This window comes from Physcomitrium patens, chromosome 25, assembly GCF_059467195.1.
Source record: "Physcomitrium patens ecotype Gransden chromosome 25, ASM5946719v1, whole genome shotgun sequence".
Lineage (NCBI taxonomy): Eukaryota > Viridiplantae > Streptophyta > Bryopsida > Funariales > Funariaceae > Physcomitrium > Physcomitrium patens.
The window spans coordinates 3,651,897-3,674,676 of record NC_143434.1 but is presented as its reverse complement, the minus strand read 5'-3'; the positions used below and the strand labels follow the sequence as shown (position 1 = coordinate 3,674,676).

Genomic DNA, 22,780 nt, shown 5'->3' with positions numbered 1-22,780 from the left:
TGGCCTTCTACAACTGCCCCTGAATCTTCCTCGGTAACTACAGGTGTCTTGCTGAGAAATATACCTGCGCTTTGTTGATATTATCACTTTTTATGGTTGTCCTGTACCCAAATTGAATTTACAAGGGGTTTTAAGATATTTGAAGCTTCCGGTGCCATGACTATGTTGCATTTTAATAGTTGCACTAATAAAAAAATGAAAGACATTCGTTATAGGACTCAAACCAGCTGTAGGTAACATTTGATTTGGAACATCCGCACATGCATCGCTGTGGCTTCTCAATATAAACACTACAGAAATTCTCACAAAGAGGTCGAGTGGAATTCAGAATTATTCTTACTATATCTCTTCAAGTTAAACAGATGTATACTAAAAAAATAACTTCGAACTTAAAGCTAATCTTGAATTTTTTTAGTTTTTCAATGTTTCTTATTGAATGTTTAAAAATAAATTGTTCGCATGTGTATGCACATACATTCAAAATTACGGACTTGGAAAAACAAATATAATCAATTTATTTGGAATCTACAATCACTAAAATTATACATGCCATATGGATCTTGTTTATTCTACATTGAGATGAAGACCATGATGGTTTAATCTTTCCAATAAATATATATATATATATATAGATACTATCAAATTTCAATTTAGTACGATCTGATAAACAGAATTATTACATACCATGTTTTACAAATTATTGGCCCTTCTTCAATAGGTACTGTTATTTTACGATTTTGTGCTTTTGAATGTCACATATTTATTAATTATGTTGTTGACATAAACACATAATGTCCAATAATAAATACTGTAATTTATAATTGTTTTCAAACAAGAATAGAAATCATGTAAACTTTTGGTTTCACAAACATCAAAATAAAAGGTTAGAGGATAACATTGTCTTGCTACAATAAAAATTGAAAATAAAAATGAAAAATAATATAATATAATATAATATATTACATAATATTTAAGTATAAACAAATTGTATTTATTATCTTTCAAAATTAAATCTGTTAAAATACATAAAAGACACAAATAGATGATTTTAAATTTAAAAAATTATTACATTCAATTTATTGTTGTTACCACTATATGAATTACTTAAAATTAACAAAAGTAAACAATAGTTTTAGAGGTGTTTATCTTGCTTATAAAATATTGTAAAGACTTTGTAAACCAAATTGGATTTACAAGTGTCTTTGGATAGACTTTTGCAAAAGCTTATCTAGATTGGACTTGCAAATAAATATCATCCAACAAATTATCACTCATAGGAGTTGAGTGTAGAATAGAGGATTTACCACTTTTGACTATCTACTTAAAGGCAACAAGTAGAGGATTGGTGGGAGTAGAGTCTATGTTTTGATAAATATTTTTATATTTCTTTGGAAGAAAGTACTTGGATGTCTTCGCTACTAATTAGTCATGAGTTCAATAATATTATGTTACATAGATATTACATCTTTTCATATGTTTATTCATCCAAAAAAATCATATTGTTTTAAGACATGATCTTCTTGAAGTTATCTTCCTTCTTGTTTTAAGACAACTCTCATCAATCTCAAACCTTATATTAACAAATTAAACAAGAATCTTGGAGATCTTTAAACTTGGCCAAACTCTTTGTTTGAATAAACATTGATTTTTTTTTTATTATTATTATTTTCAATTTTAATTAATATATTCTAATGCATAATCTATAAATTATTTGTAATAGCCCTTTACAAATACCATGTTGCTACAAAAAGTTCTCCTAAGAACTTCCTTTTTATAAGAAGTAATTATAATACCATTCCACTACTTGGGTGTTTTTTACAAGGATATTTCCTATAGGAGCGTCTAGTCCTTAAAAAACTTTCATGTGGCTTTCTTATTAACTAGCACATATTAGAGTAAGACTATGACCATCTTTAAACTTGTCAATGTTTTTCTAGTGCTTTATTCTTGCCTAAAAGCTCTTTAGTCTCCTTAAAATTTAGATGTATTTCTACCTTCTTAAAGCTTTAAGTTTTACAAGTACAAAAGATGAAGAACATAATTTTTAAATGTTTCAAATATTATTAATACCATACTACTATTAATTTATTTATTTTTAAACAAAGATATTTTATTGAATAAAACTTTTACTTTTGTACAGTGCAACATTTCAAAAAATATATATGCATGTGGGGGTGTCTATGTATAATTTTGTGTGTACACATCTACACATGCATGTACAAGTGCAAAAACAACTTAAAGCTAACAATGCTAGCCACACAATCATGATGAATACCAATAGTTTAATTACCTTTGCAGTATGAAAAGTGTGTCTCTTTTTATATGAAAAAAGAAAGACTAAGCTTTCTGGTAAGGCTTCGAGTTCTTTTACACCCAACAACTTCTACCACGCTGGCACTTTCACATGACGTGGCATCGAGAAATGCCAGGTCATTCTGCAACGCGTGAGATTCTCGAAGCCGCGATCAACCGCCGTCTACCGCGCGACGACGGCAAGGGCCCCGACGATCTGACGTGAGCATCAGCCGCCAAAATACCCCCCCCCCTCCCCCCCCCCGAGGAGGAACTCGCCATCAGCAAACCCGGGAAATCAATCATACGTGGCTAAACGACGACACCCTATTCTTACTAAAATTAAAAGGTTTCCAGGAATGTCCAAAATATCACTACAGACTGCCATTACGGCGTATAGATATACGCTTGTGCCGGCAGGGGGGCCCATGCCCGCGCTACTCGGGCCCCATCCAAACTCGGAGAAACGGGACGGGGGGTAGTTTTGGGGGACTCTTCGCCACATGAACCTGTCGATGATCATCGTTCCGATTCTACTAACATTCCCCGTCATTACTGCACCCGATGTTTCGGGCTCTACCCTGCCCGTCTTCTTCTTCTTCTGCTGCTGTTTTTTGTCGTTTTTGTTTTCTAGTTTTTCAATGTCTGTAAGCTAATATTTTTTCTTTCTAATTTCTTTTCTCGGTGGCGTGCTTTGCTGCATCAGCATAGCTGGCCCATGTTGTGTCGGGTGCTCTTGCTGCGCTTTGGCTTGCTTGCCCGCGTTCTGCATGCGGTGGTTGTTGTCTTGAGCCAGTGGGTACGTCACACTGGTTTGTGTGGTTGTGTGAGTGTGTTTGTGCAGTGTTTTGCGTCATTTGGATCCGGGATTGAAGTGTTTTTGGCTGCTTTGCTATGTTGCTAGCTCGGAGTCTTTGTTTGCGACTAGGGAGCTGGAGCGTGGATAACTGCGAGAATCCTGGACGTGGGGTGTGGTGAGGGTTGAGCCTGTCGAGTTTTTTTTTTTTTTTTTTTTTTTTTTTTTTGTGTCGGCGCTGGGTAGTACGTGGGGGTTTTCCTTTTGTGCGTCTTTTTGTCGTTGGAATGAATCTCTCGGTGCGCCACTCTGATTTTACAGGTCATTACATGGTGGTGAGCTGGATGAGGAAGGTTGATATGTAGAGATTGGTAGGAGCCGTAGAAAGTAGTGCAACCAGTGCCGTGTAGCTAACGGAGAAAGAGGTGCTGGATTTCGATCATGAAATGGACAACTCTCAGAAGTGGCGGAGATCTCAAAGCAAACCTGCGACTTAGGGCAGCACTTGTTCTCACTAGGATTGATTACAGAGAGGTGATGTTCAGCGACGAGATTCCTAATGGAGATTCTGACAGCTTGAAGGCTAAGAAGGCAGCCTTTACCTTTAGATTTGGTCTGGTCCTGAAGCCAACCTTGGACTATCCGAATCCAACTTGTAAATTCTGAGTTGAGGCCACCGTAATGACGCGGCAGGAGTCGCCGAAGTCGATATGGCCATCCAACAGCAGCCTATTGCTGAGGATTCTAGTGCTTCAGTATGTGTTCATGCTTACCTGGGAAGTAGGGAACGCTGCGTGTGTGCCAGAGAAAGGGTGCGACGCTGCCTACGCCTTCTACCGCACGCAGGTGGGCGATACCTTGGTAAAAATTGGAACTCTATTTCAAACCACAAATGAAAGGATTGGAGCTGTCAACCCCGTCATCACAGATCTAAATTTCATCGACCAGAACGTTCCATTGTACATTCCCTTCAGATGCGATTGCATCAACGACCAACTGCTGCAAAAGTTTCAGTATCAAGTATTCTTCTTCAACATTTCTATTCCCCCATGACCTCATTTACTATTGCACACAAGCCACAAGAACTGAGTTTTCAGACTATAATGCAATGATAACCTACAAGCTCAGTGTGCAATCCACATCCAATTGCAGATTCTTTTTCTCCTGATCGTCAACTTTGTTAAAATTTTAGGGTTCTACGTTCGCTTCAATTGAAATGGGTGCTTTGATTGATTGGTATTGTGATTGGTTTCAGGTCCAAGCGACCGATACTATCGAAAATATCACTGCCATTGTGTACGAGAATCTTACTCAATTGAATTGGGTCACGGGGTTGAACTCTATTTCAGATCCGAATTACGTAGAGACTGATAGATTCTTGGTAATTCCAGTGAACTGTTCGTGTGGTAACCCAACTGTGAGTTCAGATTATGGTCTTTTCCTTACATATCCTGTGGTGGCTGGAACGGGTGGCAACCTGAGCGGCATTGCTTCAGAATTCAACGCAAGTGAGGATCTTGTGAGAAAGTTAAATCCCAACGTTGTCTGGGAAAATTCACAGCCTACGCAGTATGCTTTCATTCCGGTGAGAGGTACAGGATCAATCTTTCTTGATCGGTCTGAATGAGGTCCTCAGCATTGCCCTAATATTTGTCACGGGTCAGTATGATGCACTTAACTTTTTATGTAGACATGCGTCTGCCACTAATGAGGTGATTCTGGGGTCATGTACAGACACAAGTGGCAAGTATCCTGCGTACAATGGGTGAGTTTGAATTAACCCTCTGACGAGATTTATTATAAGCATTTGTAAATTCTGAAGGAGTATTTTGGTTTTAAGATGTTGTCATGGCAGTCCTGCAGGTTGCCGTGTAATGCAAATGGAAACCAGCTCATGACTATATTTGAATGCCTATGTGTGTGTTTGGCGTGTGTTGCAGTGGCACAAGTGAGTGGCGCTCCCCAGACGTCCCGTCTAAACCTTAGTTTGTAAATAGCTTCCATCTTACTGGAAAACTTTCTTTGCGAGGAAGTCATCAGCACAAATTGAAGATAAAGAATTTCATTTCACTAATAATTGTAATTAGCAGTACGACTAGGACTCACGTTCTGAGATACGTTGCATGTCGCTTTCTGTTGAGCAGTGACTTACCCACACATCTTTGGAATGCTAGTTAAAGCAGGGAAATCTTCCAGCACGGCCTTAATAATAGGAGTTGCGGTCGGAGGAGTAGCTCTTATAATCATTATTTTGGCACTGCTTTACTGTTTCTGCATCTACCAACCAATGAAACGGCAAAAGAAGCTGAAACTTGGAGATCCATTTATCAGAAGTGACGGGAATTATTCCGGATCCGCTAGTGAGCAGATCCATTCAAGTCAGTATCACTGCCTAACATAATTCTCATGCACATTCTTGTACTTCAGCTTAATTTTCGTTAATTGCAACTCTTCCTAATCTGGTCACCAGAATTACTTAACTTGGAACTTGGATATTTCCACAGCTTCGTCGAATCCAGGAAGTGCTTCCTTCATCCCCAAAGTCTTAGCAGATTACACCGTAGACAAGTCAGTGGAGTTTACGTATGAGGAGCTAGCCAAGGCCACTGACAATTTCAGCGTGGCTAATAAGATTGGACAAGGTGGATTCGCATCGGTGTACTATGGAGTCATACGAGGACAGGTCATCCACATTATCTCTCATCTGTCCTGGTCAACTTTCGTCCCTCGTATAATTTGTACTTGTTGTGGAGGTTGTTCTAAGTATTTTTTAAAAAATCGCCATCGTCATCATCACCATTACTATTAATATGAATTTGTTGATTTGGTTTTATTATTATTTTTTAAGAATCGACTTCCTCTCGTGTTTGTTATATAGCTTATCGTGCTCATGGGCTGCACAGAAATTGGCCATCAAGATGATGAACCTACAAGCAACCAGGGAGTTTATGGCTGAGCTCCAAGTTTTAACCCATGTTCACCACACGAATTTGGTAATCATCCTTCCTTTACCACTGATGATTCTGCAGATGCCATAGCTAGCCGTTTATGTAAACTAACCATTAAAATTCATCCCAGTGTACCTCGTGACGTTTCGTATTTTTCAAAATCCCCAGTGGCAGAGGATGTTGCTAGAATCACCAATGTTTGCCTTCAAGATTTTCCTTATCGCTCTTTTCAATGGGTTGTTTCAGGTTCAACTGATCGGTTACTGTACCACAGACTATTTATTTTTGATATACGAATTTTTGGAGAACGGAACTTTAGACCAACATTTACACTCCGCAAGAGGTACGGTTATGTCGTAGACCTGTTCCTCGGGCTTTCAGAAATCCTGAGAAACAAGGACGTACATATTAAGAGGTCATGTACAGTGTATTTTGGACTCTACCGTTTATTTGTCTTACATTACTTGTGGTATGGTCCAATTCGTACAGCTGCCAGAGAACCACTATCTTGGTCATCTAGAGTGCAAGTTGCATTAGATGCTGCACGAGGATTGGAGTACATTCATGAGCACACCAAGCCAACTTACATTCACCGGGATATTAAGTCTGCTAACATACTCCTTGACAAGCAATTCCATGCAAAGGTACTTGTGCTAATCTCTTGCATTTGATTGCGTACTTGTTACTCTCATTTGAAGTTCGCTTTGTTCTCCAGCCGCACTTTTTTGGTTATTAAAGTCTTTTTAAAGTGATACTAACCTTGGTGCTCGATTGTGTGTAGGTCGCAGATTTTGGTCTCACGAAACTCACTGAAACAAGAGCTGTAGGATCAGATGCAGTGACTCAATCTACTAGAGTGGTTGGTACCTGGGGTTACATGTCTCCAGAGTAAGTCAATCAACAATTTGCCCAATGCTAATCACCATTCTCCCACCTGGTGATGTTGGGTTTGGTCCGTAATAGTGCGCCTTCTCTTTGACGTGACGTTGTAACCTCTATTCTTAACAGATCGTATCTTCTAAGCTTTTTGTTTGTTAATGCATCCACGATTTACAGTATTTATTCAACTTTCTGTTTAGATACGCACGATTTGGAGAGGTGACACCCATGCTCGACGTCTACTCGTTTGGTGTGGTATTGTTCGAGATCTTATCTGGAAGAGAAGCCATTATGCGAGGAGCCTTGACCTTAACCGAAGATTTTTCTTCGAGCAATGCTCGACCGAAAGACGAACAAAGAGCTCTGGTCACTTATGTATGTGCATCACAAACTAGATCACGTTTTTTTTTTTTTTTTTTTTTTTTTTTTTTTTTTTTTTTTTTTTCCTCCTGAGTGTTAATAGAATTTATGTAACCACTAGATATGTGAATATTAACAGCACCGATGTGGGATGCTCTGCAGTTTGACCCTGTGTTGAAATATCCAAACGGGAAGGAGAAATTACCCAGGTTCATGGATCCTTCTCTTGGAGATAATTACCCTTTGGAGGCAGCATGGAAGGTTAATGTTCTCCTGTCTTTTCGTTTACTGCTATATAAAATCCTCGAAGAAAATGTACTCCTCACAAAGCTTTTTGCAGTGACTTCACTAATGTACCTTGTTGTAACGGAATACTTTCAGATGGCGCAATTAGCTGAGGCATGCACGCAAGAGGACCCAACTAGACGACCAAACATGCGGAAGGCAGTGGTAGCACTCATGACTTTGTCATCGTCAACTCAAGATTGGGAGCTCAGCTCTTTTGGCAGACACAGTGGAAGCTCAACGTCATTCAGCGATCAACGGCACTGATTTGTAAGCACACCAGTGTCCACCTGTAACAACATCAAAGCAGATTATTGTAAAAACTAAGACTGAACCCAAAGGGTGATCAATATGCTAGCTGTTCCTAATCTCCTCACCACATGAATCTCTCACTACCTCTGGGCTCTGATCTCATTTACTGAGCTGACAGTTATGAGCATTCAGTTCATCGTTCTCGAATAGACTTGCTACGACAGTTTTCTAGTATTTGCATTTTTTTGGCTATTTTCTACATTCTCTGTACAATGTGAAGATTTCCAGCAATTTCTAGCACAGAATTTTTCTCTGATGGTTTGCTTCAGCGTTTGCTTAGGATTGTTTATTACTACTACTACTACTACTACTACTACTACTAACTTCTGAATAGATTGTCAACAAACTGCAACAGGTGCGTGGAGTGGGTCTTCCTACTTCAAAACCGCCTGAAGTTGATGCCATTGACTGTAACTTGTCTCTTTGCCTGATTTTTAATACAAACACAATCCTGAAGAAATATCACACAATCTGTAGACTGATCTTGTTTATTGTGACAACTTTTGCTTGTTCTAGTTTCTTTTTTGTTGTCTTCTTTGCAGTGTCATTGACCAGTTGTGAAATAGTTTGAGCCCATGTTTATGTATTGAGAATTTCCATTCAACTTCCATCAATATCAGTTGAATTGATTTTTTAAATCTAGAATTAAATTGTCTTGTTGATTTTCTTTGGGTTCGGTGAGTACAAGAGTTTCGAATTAATCTAAAATAAATAAATTGGTAGATTTCAATATATTTATTTTTATTTAGATGAATAAATTATTTTCATAGATAAAAATCATCTACATAGAATTTTATTTATTAATATGACAATGGAATCCCCTGTTTTAAAAAAATTAAGAATATGTCTATCCCATGACCACTGAAAATCAATTTTGATATTAGACACTATGGTGGATGAATATTTCAAATTGATAGTTATTCAAAAGACATCCAAAAAAAATTCCACATGCCCATTTCATTTGGTAGTTTAATTATGATGAAAGAATGCCAAGAAACAAAATTTTAATGCCATAAAGCAATGTCATTAAAGCAACATCAAATACTAATAATAATAATAAAATTGGAACCCTTGACCAAGTTCAAACTTAGATCATCAATTCTACAAAGGTTCATGCTTTACCAAGTGAAGAACCTCTTCATTTTATACTCTTTTGTTGAAATATACACATATTATGAACAAAAGAACAAATTTTGTTGCCTTTTTGCTACCCTTAAGCTCAAGACAATGAACATGTAACCAACAAACCCTTTGTCTAAACTTAACCCACAATAATCTACTAAAAATAAAAACACATGTACACACATTTATCCACAAATTGAAACTCAAGATACTTCAACACTCTAGTTCTAGAAAGATATGTGTAATCTTTCATAGCACCCAAATGAGGGAATGTTAAATTATATTGGAGGGAATCCTCTATGAAAGCATTTATGTTGAAACTTACGCAACCATGAATCAGTGCTCCTTTTGTGAAGAGGTGGATAATTTCAGACACAAAGGTCAACTTGCAGTATTTGTGGTATTTGTATAGGAACCAACAGGATTTTAGCTTTGTTTGAATAAATAGATTTCTATCATCTCTGTGTATTGGGTCAGAATTTTTCCACAAGCATTTACTGACACCGGTGTTGTGCATCTTGATGAAGTGTGTCTCGCGGTAGCAGCCGATGGTAGGAACCCCTTCTTTTGCATCTCGACCTTCGTTGTGATTGTCAAGGTATAGTACTTTACAAGAGTTTGTTTGCGAGTTCTTAGGAAGGATTTTAATGGCATGTCTCGGAATTGGTTACGAGGATTGATTTCTAATGATCTGTTCTACCAAGCAGCAGTCAAGTAGACAGATTCTGTGACATCGGCCCAACAAATTGAATTCGACACAACGTCCGGTTTGTAAGTTGTCCAACAATACACCCTCGAAACTTGTAAACTATCTATTTCCAAGCTGTATGACAATGGCCCATGATTTCACGTTTTTAATTCTGAAGTTGTGTTCGTTTTCAAAAGTTGATAAGCGGACAAGTTTTCGTTGATACCGCTCAAAATTTAATTGCATTCTCATTCGGGGAGGTTCATAGTACGTTGATCGATTTCTTATGATGCTTTCGCACCAGGGGTGTTCTGTCGTTCATCTTGCACAAAAATCATGTGTAGGGTTTGCACTTCTGTGATGTGGAATCTGTAAGTTGCTTCATAACTTACTGCATGAACTGTTCGGAGCTGTAAATGTGAAAATAGCGAGAACTGTGGAAAATGTATGCAGTGAGTACTGATGCGATTTTATGGTATTAGATGATGGGCAACTTACAACCTCAAACTCGAGACATGTATTTTTTAGTAAAAGAATTGCAAGTTAATTTTGCTTTTTCTCTTACAGAGTTTGTGTAAGGATTTGAAGTCATTGTTAGTGCTTAAACAGATGTCGTGGCGTCAAGCTTCTGTGTGTTTGACTCAGATATTCATGACTCCTATATTCCATATTTGAATCGGGTAGACCCGAAAGGTTCTACATGGATTTACAGTCATTTCTGGAATAAATTTTGCAAATTTTTTGAAACTGTCTTAAATGCTTACAATAAAATAAAATATAAACAATAGTTGGGACTCGTTCTCCACATGACATGCATCTCCTTCTCCATGAATCTTAGCTCGGGTACATTGTCCTACTCTATCCTTTCAAAAAATGCCAGTTTGCACTATCCTTCGCATCTCCGCTTGTCTGCAGTTCTTCTATTAAATATTATATCTTCCATCAATTATAATACCAATTATTGAAGGTAGGAGACCTTTAAATAATGAAGAGTGTCTACATTCATGGAGCAACCGAGTTTGCGAGCTTCATGAGTTTGTCTTTACTTTTTTATCACAGAAGACCATGGTTTTTTTTCTTAAATGTATTATGTGTGTTTACTACGGCACATGCACTTCACTAGTTCACAAGGCTCGAGACATATACCCCATTAATATGATAGTTTGAAGTTTTTCTAATTGCATTGTTACAAATGCATTCATCATTTTATTTTTATTTGTACTTTCTTTTCTTTTGAGTATAAATATTTAATGACACATCTTAAAAAATGATAAATATTTAATTAATGATTAGCATGTTGATAATATTAAAAAAATTAACAATAATATAAATTAATAAGTACATAACATGCATTTTAAAGTCAAATTTTGCCAACAAAATTTATTCATCAATTTGGTTGCTACAAGATACTCATTTGATATGTTTGATGTATTATATTTGAATCTAATTCGAAAAATAAATAAATAAATAAATAATGCAAATTGGTTCTCACACTATTATATAACTTGTACTCTTGTATGTGGTATATTGTTAAAAAAGTAATTGGAATTGGTGGGCACTAATTTTAAAATATCAACTTTATTGCAAGCACAATGTAATCTATAATTTAGTGCTGCAAAGGAAGTTATACCAAATTTAAACACAAATTGAATAGGTATATTATTAGAGTTTTTTTGTAGGATAAAAATGTTCAGTAGTAATAAATTAGAAATTAAAACTTCTAGGATGTAATATTAGAATACAAAGTCAGATATGTTCTATCTCAGAAGGCTAATATTTCACATATGTGTAGTATAGTTGTACATTATTTAAATACATGACTTACAAATAAATAAAATAAAAGATATCAACAAGAAATTAAGTATATTGTAATTTGCCTATGAATGACATAGACAAAAAAAAAACATGGCTCTATAATGTCTAATATCAATAATTTAATTATAGGTAATTCACTTGACAATATTGCAATTCATGATGATGAATATGATAGACAAGGAGAAAAAATAAAAATCAAAAATCAAAAATCACACACTAAATTGTTAGAAATTTTATAATGTGATGTAATGGGTCAATTGAGGAATCATTGATTACATATTCTTATTTATAATTTAGACCATTCATAATAAAACAAAAGAATAGAGAAGTTTTAAAAAAAAATCAAAATTATTCCATTTAATTAAAAACTAACTACCTACTAATATAGATGATTAATCAATTAATAGACAACAAGCATAGGGATTTATAATTTAACAACAATATTTCCAAAAACTAATTTCAAATTGTAAAGAATTTAAAACAGTTGATTCTCTAAAAACAATTTTGTAAAACATAATTATGGAATTATGGTTAATGCACTCAAAATTAATCATAATAAAGTGTCTAAGCATATGTAACATTTTAAAATTATGTTGATATAATACATCAAAATAAAATTTGAGATTCAATTATACTAGTAATGCACAAAAATAAAATAAAAATTATAGAACAACATAAAATATATTGTCTAAAATTGTGTATATGTCTATTTTACCAAAACTTGTACCACATTATTAGAACTTCCAACATTCTCATTATTGCTTGGATAAGTAGCATACTTGACTTCATTGCATGATTTTCATTTCTCACTATTGCCAAACAATAATCTCATTACAATTTCAAAAAATATTTCTGTTTTTATTCCTCAACTTAAAAAGCAAAAAAATTAAGAACTAATGGTAAGAAGACCACACCATGTAGATTGATCCAACTCAAATTGTTTGATATGTACATCATTAAATACAAATTTTTAAAGAGCTATGTAATAAAGTTTGTAAGTAATGACTCTCAAGTCAACATTTTACAAAAACCTTGTTTTGATGACATGGTGATTGATACTTGTTATAAAAACCTACATAATACACAATATAAGGACCATGGTATAATGCAAAGTTGCATTCCTTACTCACTACAAGTGGCAAGAAAGAAGCTAATATATTTGTGAACAATAGTTACAATAATTAAATCTCACTTGAAAAACTCTCTTCTATTTTAACATTTTTAGTAATTTCCTTAATAAGATGTTTATTATTTCTTATGCCAGCTATCACAAATCTACAAGTCAAACTGAGAGTCACATTTTTAACAATAAAAGTTGAAAATATATGTTATAAAAAGAATATCAAAGGAATGCATTCAACACAAATATTATATATAATATTTAGTTTAGAAATCTTATATTTTGTAATGTAAATGGGTGTGATTAAGAATTGTTCATTTGTGATAGCATGTAATTTTAATAGATAATAAAAAATAAAAATAAACCCTCATTAACTCTATCATATACCCAAATATATATATATATATATATATGTGTTCCAGTTTCCTTGTAAAATTCAAAATTCTTTATGCAAAATTTGATTTTAAAGTAAATATTGAAACAATGTATCTTTTATGGTTTGTAATGATTTTTTTTTTTTTTTTTTTTTTTTTTTTTTTGCATCAAAATTGCATAAATGTGTATAAATATTGAGTTCAAAATGAATCAATGAAAACCAAAACATAATTATTACATATTATGTATATATTTAGTTTATATATTATCTTGTAAGAATAGATTCCATACTCTTACACAAATTCTAAACCCTCCACTGCTAAATGCATGTAGTGCCTAAGTTAATTAGAACTTATTCTTGATGATTTTGTTTAACAAATTGTGTACAAGTTATCACAGTGAAATGGGGAATTTAATGAATATGTTTAACATTCAATAAATGCCATATTTGGAAAAAATTAACAAGCATATCAGAAATGCTTCCATACTCCTATTGAGTCTTTCCTCACGCATAACCAAAGACATTTACTTGTCACTTTTCTGCTGTAGCCACTTCAAGTGACTTACAATCAAGAAGATTCAGTAACCAATACTGTGTCTTATATCTAGTTTCACTTTTCCATTTCAAATAAGATTAGTTGAGATCATTATCATTTTTTCTAAAATGATCAGTTTATTTTACTTGTGAGTATTGATGTTGAATTAATAATTCATAAATATAGATTTCATTTGTACACTAAAAGAACATTGCTCAAAACCATTGTTTTACTGAGTAAAACAATCACAAAGTCAACAATAAAAAATAAAAAAAACATTAAAAACAAGCATTGAAGATAAAGACTTGAAACATGTGGAAGTTTTGTAAACACTTCAAATAATATACAGATTTTAAATTCGACAAAGCTTTACTATGTACAAAAATGCAAGCTAAGAAGCAATTGTTAAAAAAAAGCAATCCACAAACAAGCAACTGCAACGCTTTCATCGTACCAAGAAACACACAAGAGCCTTGACGAGATGTGAAATGCTCGAGTACGAATTTCTCATGTTTTTGGCAAAATAACATCGAGACTTGAAGAACTCAGCTAACAAGCTTGTGATAACCAAATACTCACAAAAATTCTACCTCTTTCACATATCTGAAGCGGGCTTCTATGCGATAGCTTGAGACTTGTTCAGAATCACTCCCTCGTATTTAACCTGGAACCACTTCATGGCATCTTCCTTGGTAACGCGGTGTTGAATACCAACGCGAGACTTAGCTCTGCGTCTCCTTCCGACTCTGTAACCTGGGCGCTCAAGCACAACGTAGAAGTCCATTCCGTAGATACCAGTGGAAGGGTCGTACCTACCAGGGGCAAAACACATTCAAATCGGTCACTTCTGTTCAATGCACCATCCATAACCCTCCAGGCCATTCAAAGCTGAATAATTGCTTACACTGATGCATTGGCTTTACAGAACTTGTCCTAAATACAACAGCTGGCAACAAGACCATAACGCCTTAAGACGGAGTTCGTAAATAATTTGATATCTAGTTAAGTAATCAGTAGATCGAGGCACAATAATATCGTTGGCATTGCAATTAAATGTACTTACTTGATACCAAGATCAATGTGCTCTTGGATTCCAAAACCAAAGCAACCCGATTCACTGAAGTTGCGACGCAGAAGCTCGTATTCCTTCACCTTCAAGCCACTCTCCAACAGCTGCATAGCTTTCTCGCCACGAACGGTCACATAGCATGCAATCTTCTCGTTACGCCTGATTCCGAAAGAGCGGACAGTGTACCTAGCTGCAAATTATAGGGCATTTCCACTACTTAGTGCACTGCATTATTAAGGTAGAAGTTATTTGTTCCAATAAAATAGTGCACACACCTAATCATGTATTTCAGTTAGACCACCGAAAACCAAACACACTCACCCTTAGAGAAGACAGGGCTTTGGCCACTAAGTTGCTCCAACACCTGAACAGTGGCGCACTCACAAGTTCAAAAGATTGAAATTGCCGCGATATTTGAAATTCAAAATCGACCTCACGTTGCAATCTGTACGATTCCCAAAAAAATACTACCGAGTGAATACTGTCTTCAACAACAAGACTTTTAGGGCAAGCGGAAAACAGACGGGGGAAATGTAAGGCAGAACTCACTTTGGAGGCACGAGTAAGACGATCTCCGCTCTCACCAACAGAGATGTTCAGAACTAACTTCTGAACCTTAATCTCCCGCATAGAATTCTGCTGCTTCTTTTCGGAGGCCTGAGAAACCCAAAACAGCACGATCAATCCAGAATACTGAATCCTGCTAGTTGAGAAGAGTAATCAGCTTTATTAACAAAGGATCTTCTAAAATTTCTCCATGATCAAAATTCCCTAAATGAAATATATTTCGGTAATCCAATATCCCATGGTAATTAGCATACAAATTTCTTCAAATTAAAGGGTAAAATCAATAGTAATATACTCAAAACCCGCGAAGATCAATTCATTTTTAACTTCGTTACAGCTTAAGGGTGAAAAAATCTGACGGCACTCAGATCAGAGCTCTCAACCAAGCAGCTACTTCAACTAACAAACCGATTTCCACCACTACAATCACAACCAACTTGAATTCTCATCCTCAAGCTAAGCACGTCATCCTAAGCTATAGAAGAATGGGAGCCGAATCTTCACCACAGAACCCCTAAACCCTAAAAACCCTAACAATCTCTGTTCCTGAAAGAAACTCTAGCAAAACGAAACCAGGGGATGGTAGAGCCATCGAAAAACACGAGGCGTGTGAGAAACGCTGGAATAAAAAGCGCCTAACACGATCAAGTTGCAAGGAGGATAACCTAAACCCTAAAACACAAACTGCACCATTTCCTGGCGACCAAAAGCTGGTCAAAAGAAGTCGTTCGATTTGCTGCGACGAGATGCTGAGCGGCGTTGAAGGGGAAGAATCGAGAGAGAGAGGAATTGAGAACACTCACCATGGCTGTCGAGCCGGTGCTGCTGCTGCTGCTGCTGCTGCTGCTGCTGCAGCGGAGGGCAACGGCGGCGGGTGCAGCTGCGAGAAAGGAAAATCCTCGGCTATCCCTGCCTCTTTGTAGGCTTCTCCCAATTAGCGCCGTATTAGTGACTCGCCCTTACTAATGTCGTGCTAATCTCGATTAGGAAGTTACCAAGCCCTGTCTTCAATTCCTGGCTCGAAGCCCATTCCAGCTTGCACAGTGTGAAAGGGTTAGTGCTTGAATTCATGACTATTGGACACTTTGCGTGTACATTGTGTTTGAAACTTTGTAGATGTAACTACATAGTGAAGCTTGTAGATTGAAAAACTTGAAGTGGTTAATCTAGAATTTGAGGTGATGATAACTTGTATGAGAAATATGTTTGTTGGTGATTCACTATTGTGTCATTTTTACACTTTTAAAATTAAAAAACATGCAGCATCTTCAATAGACCTTAGCTTTTTTGGAATAATATTACTATTAATACTAATCTATAATTGTTGCAAATCTTGTAATCTCTTTACTTTGTTTTATAAAAAGCTTTAACGAAGTAAGCATTCTTCTTTAGTAATGTTATTATTCTTATTGTTATCAAATTCTATTTTCAATAGAATTTATCAAAATGCCAAATGATAAATATACAAATATATAGATATATACAGAGGGAAGTACTGAACTTCTGATATATACATATATCAGCTTGAAGATTCTACCTTCGATAGGTTTTTATTGATGTATATCATGAAACATTTGTCATATGAACGGATTAACTATTTGAAAGAAAATCTGACAGATATTCTACAAATTTTTATACGTTAAAATACATATAATCACCAACAGGATAATATAATATAATAAAAGATCATAAATTTTATTTGAGTTTGGTAGAACACACACAATTTTTAAAATTTGATATATCATTCAACATTTCACAATAATTGTAAAGAAAAGCATGAACATTTTTTTTTATACCCTTCAAGATTTTTATGAAAAAAAATATGTATTATGAAAAATTATGAAAGGAACACAAATTAACGTGATTTAGTTGCTTGCAAATAATTCGAACATTTAATTTTGCATAAATAAACATTATAAAACACGTAGCACATTTATAAGTGAAAAAAAAAAAAAAAAGTGAAACAGTTCTAAATGTACATACTACTTATCGAAAATGCAACATTTTATTTTTCCTCCTCTTTGAAGGACATTGCATTGTGGATTCTTCAAAGTTTGAATGTTCCCTGTTGAAAAAAAAAAAAAAAAAAAAAAAACAAACAAACAAACAAACAAAAAAAACAAAACAAAAACAAAAACAAAAAAAATGAATTATCATGAAATCAGTAGTGATCAAGATTCTCAATGGCATATTTTATTTTTTTATTTTTTTATTTATTTTTAACATCTAAATGTCAGAATGCTAAGCCAACATCCATAAAAATAGATAATTCCAGCAAAAATATCCATTGGCCAAAGTTGAAGAATAATCATGTTTTTATAGGTCATCTAAATGAATTAAAAGATTATATTGACGATATCACAAAAAAGAAGCAATTTAAAAATTTATTTGCATATTAATGTGTCAATATTCCACATAAAAAAATAAAAAAATGAAAAAATAGTACAAATATAAATTTGGTTTTTTTTATTCTACAAATGCTTAACAAATTGCAAGAACTGTACCTCTTCACAAATATAAATTACCATCAAACATTAAAACCTAATCCTCGTTGAAATACCAATACCATTTTTCATTCATCCACCGCCCTTCCATGGATGGAGCTTGGCTCTCTCCATCGGGGACGGGGGGGACCAAACTGGCAAAGCGTCATGACGGACGAGGTCAGACACAGCCTATCGTCCTAGCCGGTTCTCAATACTGCAAATAATTCAAAACTCCCCTGCCGGGTGAGTGTTCAACGGGCCGGGCGCGATTCGGGGATCGCGGGCGGGGGTGGGGGGACCCGAAGAAGCGGCGGGTGGGAGGCCTTGAGAGGCAGAGTGAGTGAGTCCTCGCAGTGCAGGTGCCGCGAGGTGGAGAAACTCTCGGAAAGGGGTCATTTCTCTCTCGCGCTTTCGCTCGGGCTCTTGCTACTACTCTACCACGACGACGACGACGAAGTGTGGTGCAGCAGCACACGATTAGGTAGCAGATCTGGAGCGGGGTTTGCATCTCGGAAGGTTTGATTGGGGCGACAGAGGTTGGGCAAAATGCCGGTGGCGGCATCTGCCATCTATTTCCTCAACCTTCGAGGAGATGTGCTCATCAACCGGTTGTACCGGGATGATGTGGGGTATGCCTGCTGCTTCGCTTCGTTTCTGTCTCGGAGTTGCTGCGATTGTTGGAGATGAGTTTTTTGTGTGGATTTGTGCAACGTGAGGAGTTTTTCAGCGTTTGGTGGTTGCGAGGGAGAGGAAGAGAGAGAGAGAGAGAGAGAGAGAGAGGGAGAGTATGGAAGCTCGTGGTGGGAATAAGTAGCAGGAGAGCGAGTGGATGGCGTGCGTTAGGGTTTGTTGGGGAGTGTAATGTTTCACGTTTCTGAAGTGGTTGGCAGTGTTTTTTTTTGTGTGTGTTTGGAGATGAACACAGTGAAGGGATTAAGATTAGGTGGGGTTATGGGTGGATCGCCGTGTGAAAGATGGGCTGGATGAGGGGTAATTTTAATTCCGGAATCGTTCAGTTTAGGAATAGTGCTAGATCCTATTTAGAAGAAGGATTTACGTGATTACGGGGATATCGTTCATTTGGATATGTAGCTGTTACTGATGAAGTGACGGTCAATGGGCTGGATTTTGGGCTTTATCTTATGTACGCAGAGGCAACATGGTGGATGCTTTTCGCACCCACATTATGCAGACAAAAGATCTGGGTACATGTCCAGTGCGACAAATAGGAGGCTGCTCTTTTTTGTACATGCGCATCAGCAATGTGTACATAGTCACTGTTGTTAGCAGCAATGCCAATGCAGCTTGCGCCTTCAAATTCGTGGTTGAGGTATGTCTTATTAGCAAGTCTTCTCACAAGCTTTCATTGGATCCAACTTGATCCAGTGTTAGATCCGGACTGCAATTTTCACGAAGCCAGAGTTTCGTTTGTGTTAGTTCTGCCAAACGTGGCCCCTGAAACTACAAGACCAGCTTCATCAAATTCTAATGCAACTGTCCAGTTATGAACGATTAGCTTGCTTTCTTCACCTAGAATAGGGGATCAAAGGCGTGGTTGGTCACAGATTTGCATTACTCACATCACGAGGACGCTTCTATGATTATAATTTAGGTCAATCGGAAGATCTCGGCCATTCTGGTCGACACATGGATTTGAAGTGTACCCTGTTGCATTTCTACTTAGATTCTGTACACCAAGAACTTCATCCAGAGGGCAGTAGAAATTGAAACCCCCAGAGATTAGAATTAAACTGAATTATTTTTGAGGGTGGATTTTGGGAACCAGAAAATTGATTTAAATGCAGTGAAAGTAGTTTTGAAGATAATTGTATGATGGTACCAGGCAGTCGCACTTTTCAAGTCGTACTTTGGAGGGGCGTTCGATGAGGATGCGATCAGGAATAATTTTGTGCTCATCTACGAGCTTCTTGATGGTGTGGAACCACTTCATTCTTCCTGAGCTTGAAAGAGTATAATCATTTTGAGTTACTTCAAAGGGATGTAGGATTTCGTTATTGCTGCATGCATATTAACCAGACAGAGCTAAAACAATTCCATCTTTCCAACTTTTGCGGGAGTTGGCCTGGTTTCCAGTCACTTGGAGAAGTATACTAAGTCACTGGATAGTATCATTTTGATCCAGTGTCATCTCGTCATAATGACCGCACGTTTAATTCTGAAGTCGCCTCCCCAGTCTTCGTTACCATGTGCAACTAACACCACTGTTATTCGTGCAGAGATTATGGATTTTGGGTATCCCCAAAACTTATCCCCAGAGATTTTGAAACTTTATATTACTCAAGAAGGTGTTCGTTCTCCATTTTCATCCAAGGTAACAGGAGTTATATTTACCTTTTATGCAGGTTTTTGTACACGTCGTAATGAGCGCATACACATTGTTTTATCATCCGGATTTGCGAGTCTTGGCGACCTGGAAATGTGCGTAATTCATGATTTTTGCTGCATATTCTACGAAGACATCAAGGGTCTCTGCATCTGACTGTTTTTGTTGCATTGGAATAGGCCCTAGATAATAGGCCACCAATAAATGCAACCCTTCAAGTTACGGGAGCTGTTGGTTGGAGGCGAGAAGGTCTTGTTTACAAGAAAAATGAGGTACATATGTTTAAAGGAGAACGTAGTTTCGCTTCTTAAGAAGCATTGGGATTAACTCTATCTTAGAAATTCTGAATTTATCGGTTTAACTGAATGAAAGTTTGTGGTACTCAAGAATTTGTTGTTGGTTGTGCAGGTCTTTCTCGATATTGTGGAAAGTGTCAATCTCCTCATGTCTCAGAAAGGTGAGTCTTTACATATTCTGATATTTCATTGCCTTCTGCCCTGGACGTGTTTAGGAAGTTCATCAGTCCAGCCGCGCTAGTGTTTCGTTCTACAGGGATGTCGAGGATTTTCTCTAGGAATCTTCGAGGTTGATGAGTGGATCGTTCATAAACTGCTGATCGCATCCATGGCCAGATTTTCGGCCCTTCTACTTCCATTTTCACTTATTTATTTCTTTATTTATTGGAAAGCTTCAGGTGGTTTATGCATGATGTATCATCTCAGCCTGAGTACAATCTTGAACGGTTGTTTGGTGTTGCAGGAACTACTTTGCGTTGTGACGTGACTGGCAAGATTTTAATGAAGTGCTTCCTTTCGGGAATGCCGGATCTGAAACTTGGACTCAACGACAAAATAGGACTGGAAAAAGAAGCTCAAGCCAAGGCCCGACCATCGAGAAGGTTGAATGCACATTCCTGGGGCACCCTGATTTTGCTATGGCTTCATTGTGCAAAGTTTCCCCGAGATGCTTCTTTCCCCTTGCAGATTTGAAATGTTTGAAAATTGGAAGGTACTTGACATTCCGTCCTGATGTATTTCCTTTTACGACAGTGGCAAGACAATTGAGCTTGATGACGTCACATTCCACCAGTGTGTGAATCTTACGAGATTCAATGCCGAGAAGACAGTCAGTTTCGTTCCACCGGATGGAGAGTTTGAACTGATGAAGTAAGTTCTTGAGCTATGTACTTTTGGCCAGGAATGAAGTGCGTTCAGTTCTAGTTCACAGGGAGTGTAACCGCGCTGTCACCTTTCGGAAGAGAACATAATTTAATGATCTAGTTGATGCTACTATATCTTGCATGCGGACAGTGGTCTTTACCTGCGGCACATCCTAAGCTTTGAGCATTTTATCAATGCACAGGTATCGTATTACAGAAGGTATCAACCTACCTTTTCGGGTGCTGCCTAGCATCAAGGAGTTGGGTCGGACCCGAATGGAGGTCAATGTTAAGGTGAGATGGATAGCCCTCACGCTGCGACGAACAGTACTCTGTTGATAGTGTGTCTTAAATTCAGTAACATTAGTTCCAGATGCATGGCTACGATATAGAATGTTTAGAATGCCTTGTTGATGCGTCAACACGTCGCCAACAGTGTTCGATACTGCACGTTCAGGTCAAGAGTGTATTTGGGGCCAAAATGTTTGCACTTGGAGTGGTGGTCAAGGTGCCTGTTCCCAAGCACACAGCCAAGGCTAATTTTCAGGTGACCTCTGGAAGAGCAAAGTACAATGCGGCTACCGACTGCTTAGTGTGGAAGTAAGCTTCTCTTCTTATCTGTTGTAGTCGTGTTGAAGCTGATGGGTATTGTTCGAATAGCTCCTGGTGGGTGTAATACATTCTAAGGTGCCGCATTTATTCAGTCTTGTTGGGAACGGGTGCTTTGTGTAGGGTGAGGAAGTTTCCTGGACAAACGGAACTAACAATGAGTGCCGAAGTGGAGCTGATATCAACAATGGTTGAAAAGAAGTCTTGGACGAGGCCTCCCATTCAGATGGAGTTCCAGGTTCCCATGTTTACTGCATCCGGCCTACGGGTTCGCTTTTTGAAGGTCCGTTCTCTACCCCTGCCTCTCGATGTGCTAAGTTTTCAATGGTATGTGTAGATACGGTCCACAGGGAATTGCTCACCTTGGTGATATTTAATTTATCTAGGTATGGGAGAAAAGTGGTTACAGCACTGTTGAATGGGTGCGCTACATCACAAGAGCCGGTTCATACGAAATTCGGTGCTAATTTGGAACATTTGCCCATGGCGGGTTAGACTTGTAGACGGTGAGAGACAAGATATATGTCTGGTTGGTCCGAAGACTTTTCTTCGTTGCCATGTATTGAAGGCAACAGTAGTCGGTGTCTTCACTAATTAAAATGAGACAGCCAAAGCTCCTGTGCATTGGCAGCAAGGTGTCCTATTTCGGATAAATGGTTTCACTATATTTTAGTGCTTTTAAAACACTTGATTCCGTAGTTACACAGTTGGTCACGAGCACGCCCAATACCAATATTCTTGGGAATGGTGTAGTAGTTCGTTTGTATTTGGCTTCTTATTATGAAATGGTTTATGAATGGCGCAATACTCTGTACAGCAAGAGATCTGTAGCACCACGATTGAAAAGTGTATAAACATTGATAAAGAACCCAATCAACCTAAGCAGCAATAAGTCCTTTTATGCAGCATTTCTAGAAATAGCTGTAGCTACTTCCACCAAAAATACAACAAAATTATGCATGAGAAACCGTCGGAGAAAGTTCTATAACTTGCTCTCATTTTCTTTCACTGATTCAAT

General features: G+C 37.2%; 3 protein-coding genes across 5 annotated transcripts; 2 read left to right on the top strand and 1 right to left on the bottom strand.

Moving 5' to 3' along the window:
• Positions 1-2,790: 2,790 nt before the first annotated feature.
• On the top strand, positions 2,791-8,342 carry LOC112278484 (chitin elicitor receptor kinase 1-like). 3 transcript variants are annotated; one of them, XM_090247846.1, is made up of 16 exons: positions 2,936-3,091; positions 3,197-3,266; positions 3,410-4,108; positions 4,344-4,680; positions 4,823-4,853; positions 5,029-5,036; positions 5,263-5,466; positions 5,593-5,771; positions 5,992-6,081; positions 6,283-6,379; positions 6,526-6,680; positions 6,818-6,924; positions 7,116-7,290; positions 7,438-7,536; positions 7,657-7,830; positions 8,228-8,342. In XM_090247846.1, the coding sequence occupies exons 3-15, from the start codon at positions 3,770-3,772 to the stop codon at positions 7,825-7,827; spliced, it is 1,992 nt and encodes a 663-aa protein (XP_090103972.1). In that variant the 5' UTR covers positions 2,936-3,091; positions 3,197-3,266; positions 3,410-3,769; the 3' UTR covers positions 7,828-7,830; positions 8,228-8,342. The 3 variants fall into 3 exon arrangements, with proteins under 3 accessions (XP_024367810.1, XP_090103972.1, XP_024367812.1); XM_024512042.3 differs by having other exon boundaries at positions 2,791-3,266; positions 8,207-8,342; XM_024512044.3 differs by lacking the exon at positions 3,197-3,266 and having other exon boundaries at positions 2,988-3,091.
• A 5,665-nt stretch (positions 8,343-14,007) lies between these two features.
• Positions 14,008-16,043, bottom strand: LOC112278270 (large ribosomal subunit protein uL5). The gene is made up of 5 exons (XM_024511515.3): positions 15,968-16,043; positions 15,147-15,254; positions 14,919-14,961; positions 14,592-14,787; positions 14,008-14,340 (listed from the first exon to the last, which is right to left on the bottom strand). Exons 1-5 carry the CDS (start codon positions 15,968-15,970, stop codon positions 14,145-14,147), a joined length of 546 nt encoding a protein of 181 aa, XP_024367283.1. The 5' UTR covers positions 15,971-16,043; the 3' UTR covers positions 14,008-14,144.
• A 2,024-nt stretch (positions 16,044-18,067) lies between these two features.
• LOC112278308 (AP-2 complex subunit mu) lies at positions 18,068-22,567 on the top strand. Its single transcript, XM_024511579.3, has 12 exons — positions 18,068-18,279; positions 18,803-18,980; positions 19,494-19,584; positions 19,888-19,982; positions 20,174-20,266; positions 20,403-20,451; positions 20,754-20,892; positions 21,044-21,160; positions 21,357-21,447; positions 21,611-21,753; positions 21,886-22,045; positions 22,149-22,567. Exons 1-12 carry the CDS (start codon positions 18,197-18,199, stop codon positions 22,227-22,229), a joined length of 1,320 nt encoding a protein of 439 aa, XP_024367347.1. The 5' UTR covers positions 18,068-18,196; the 3' UTR covers positions 22,230-22,567.
• Positions 22,568-22,780: the final 213 nt, after the last annotated feature.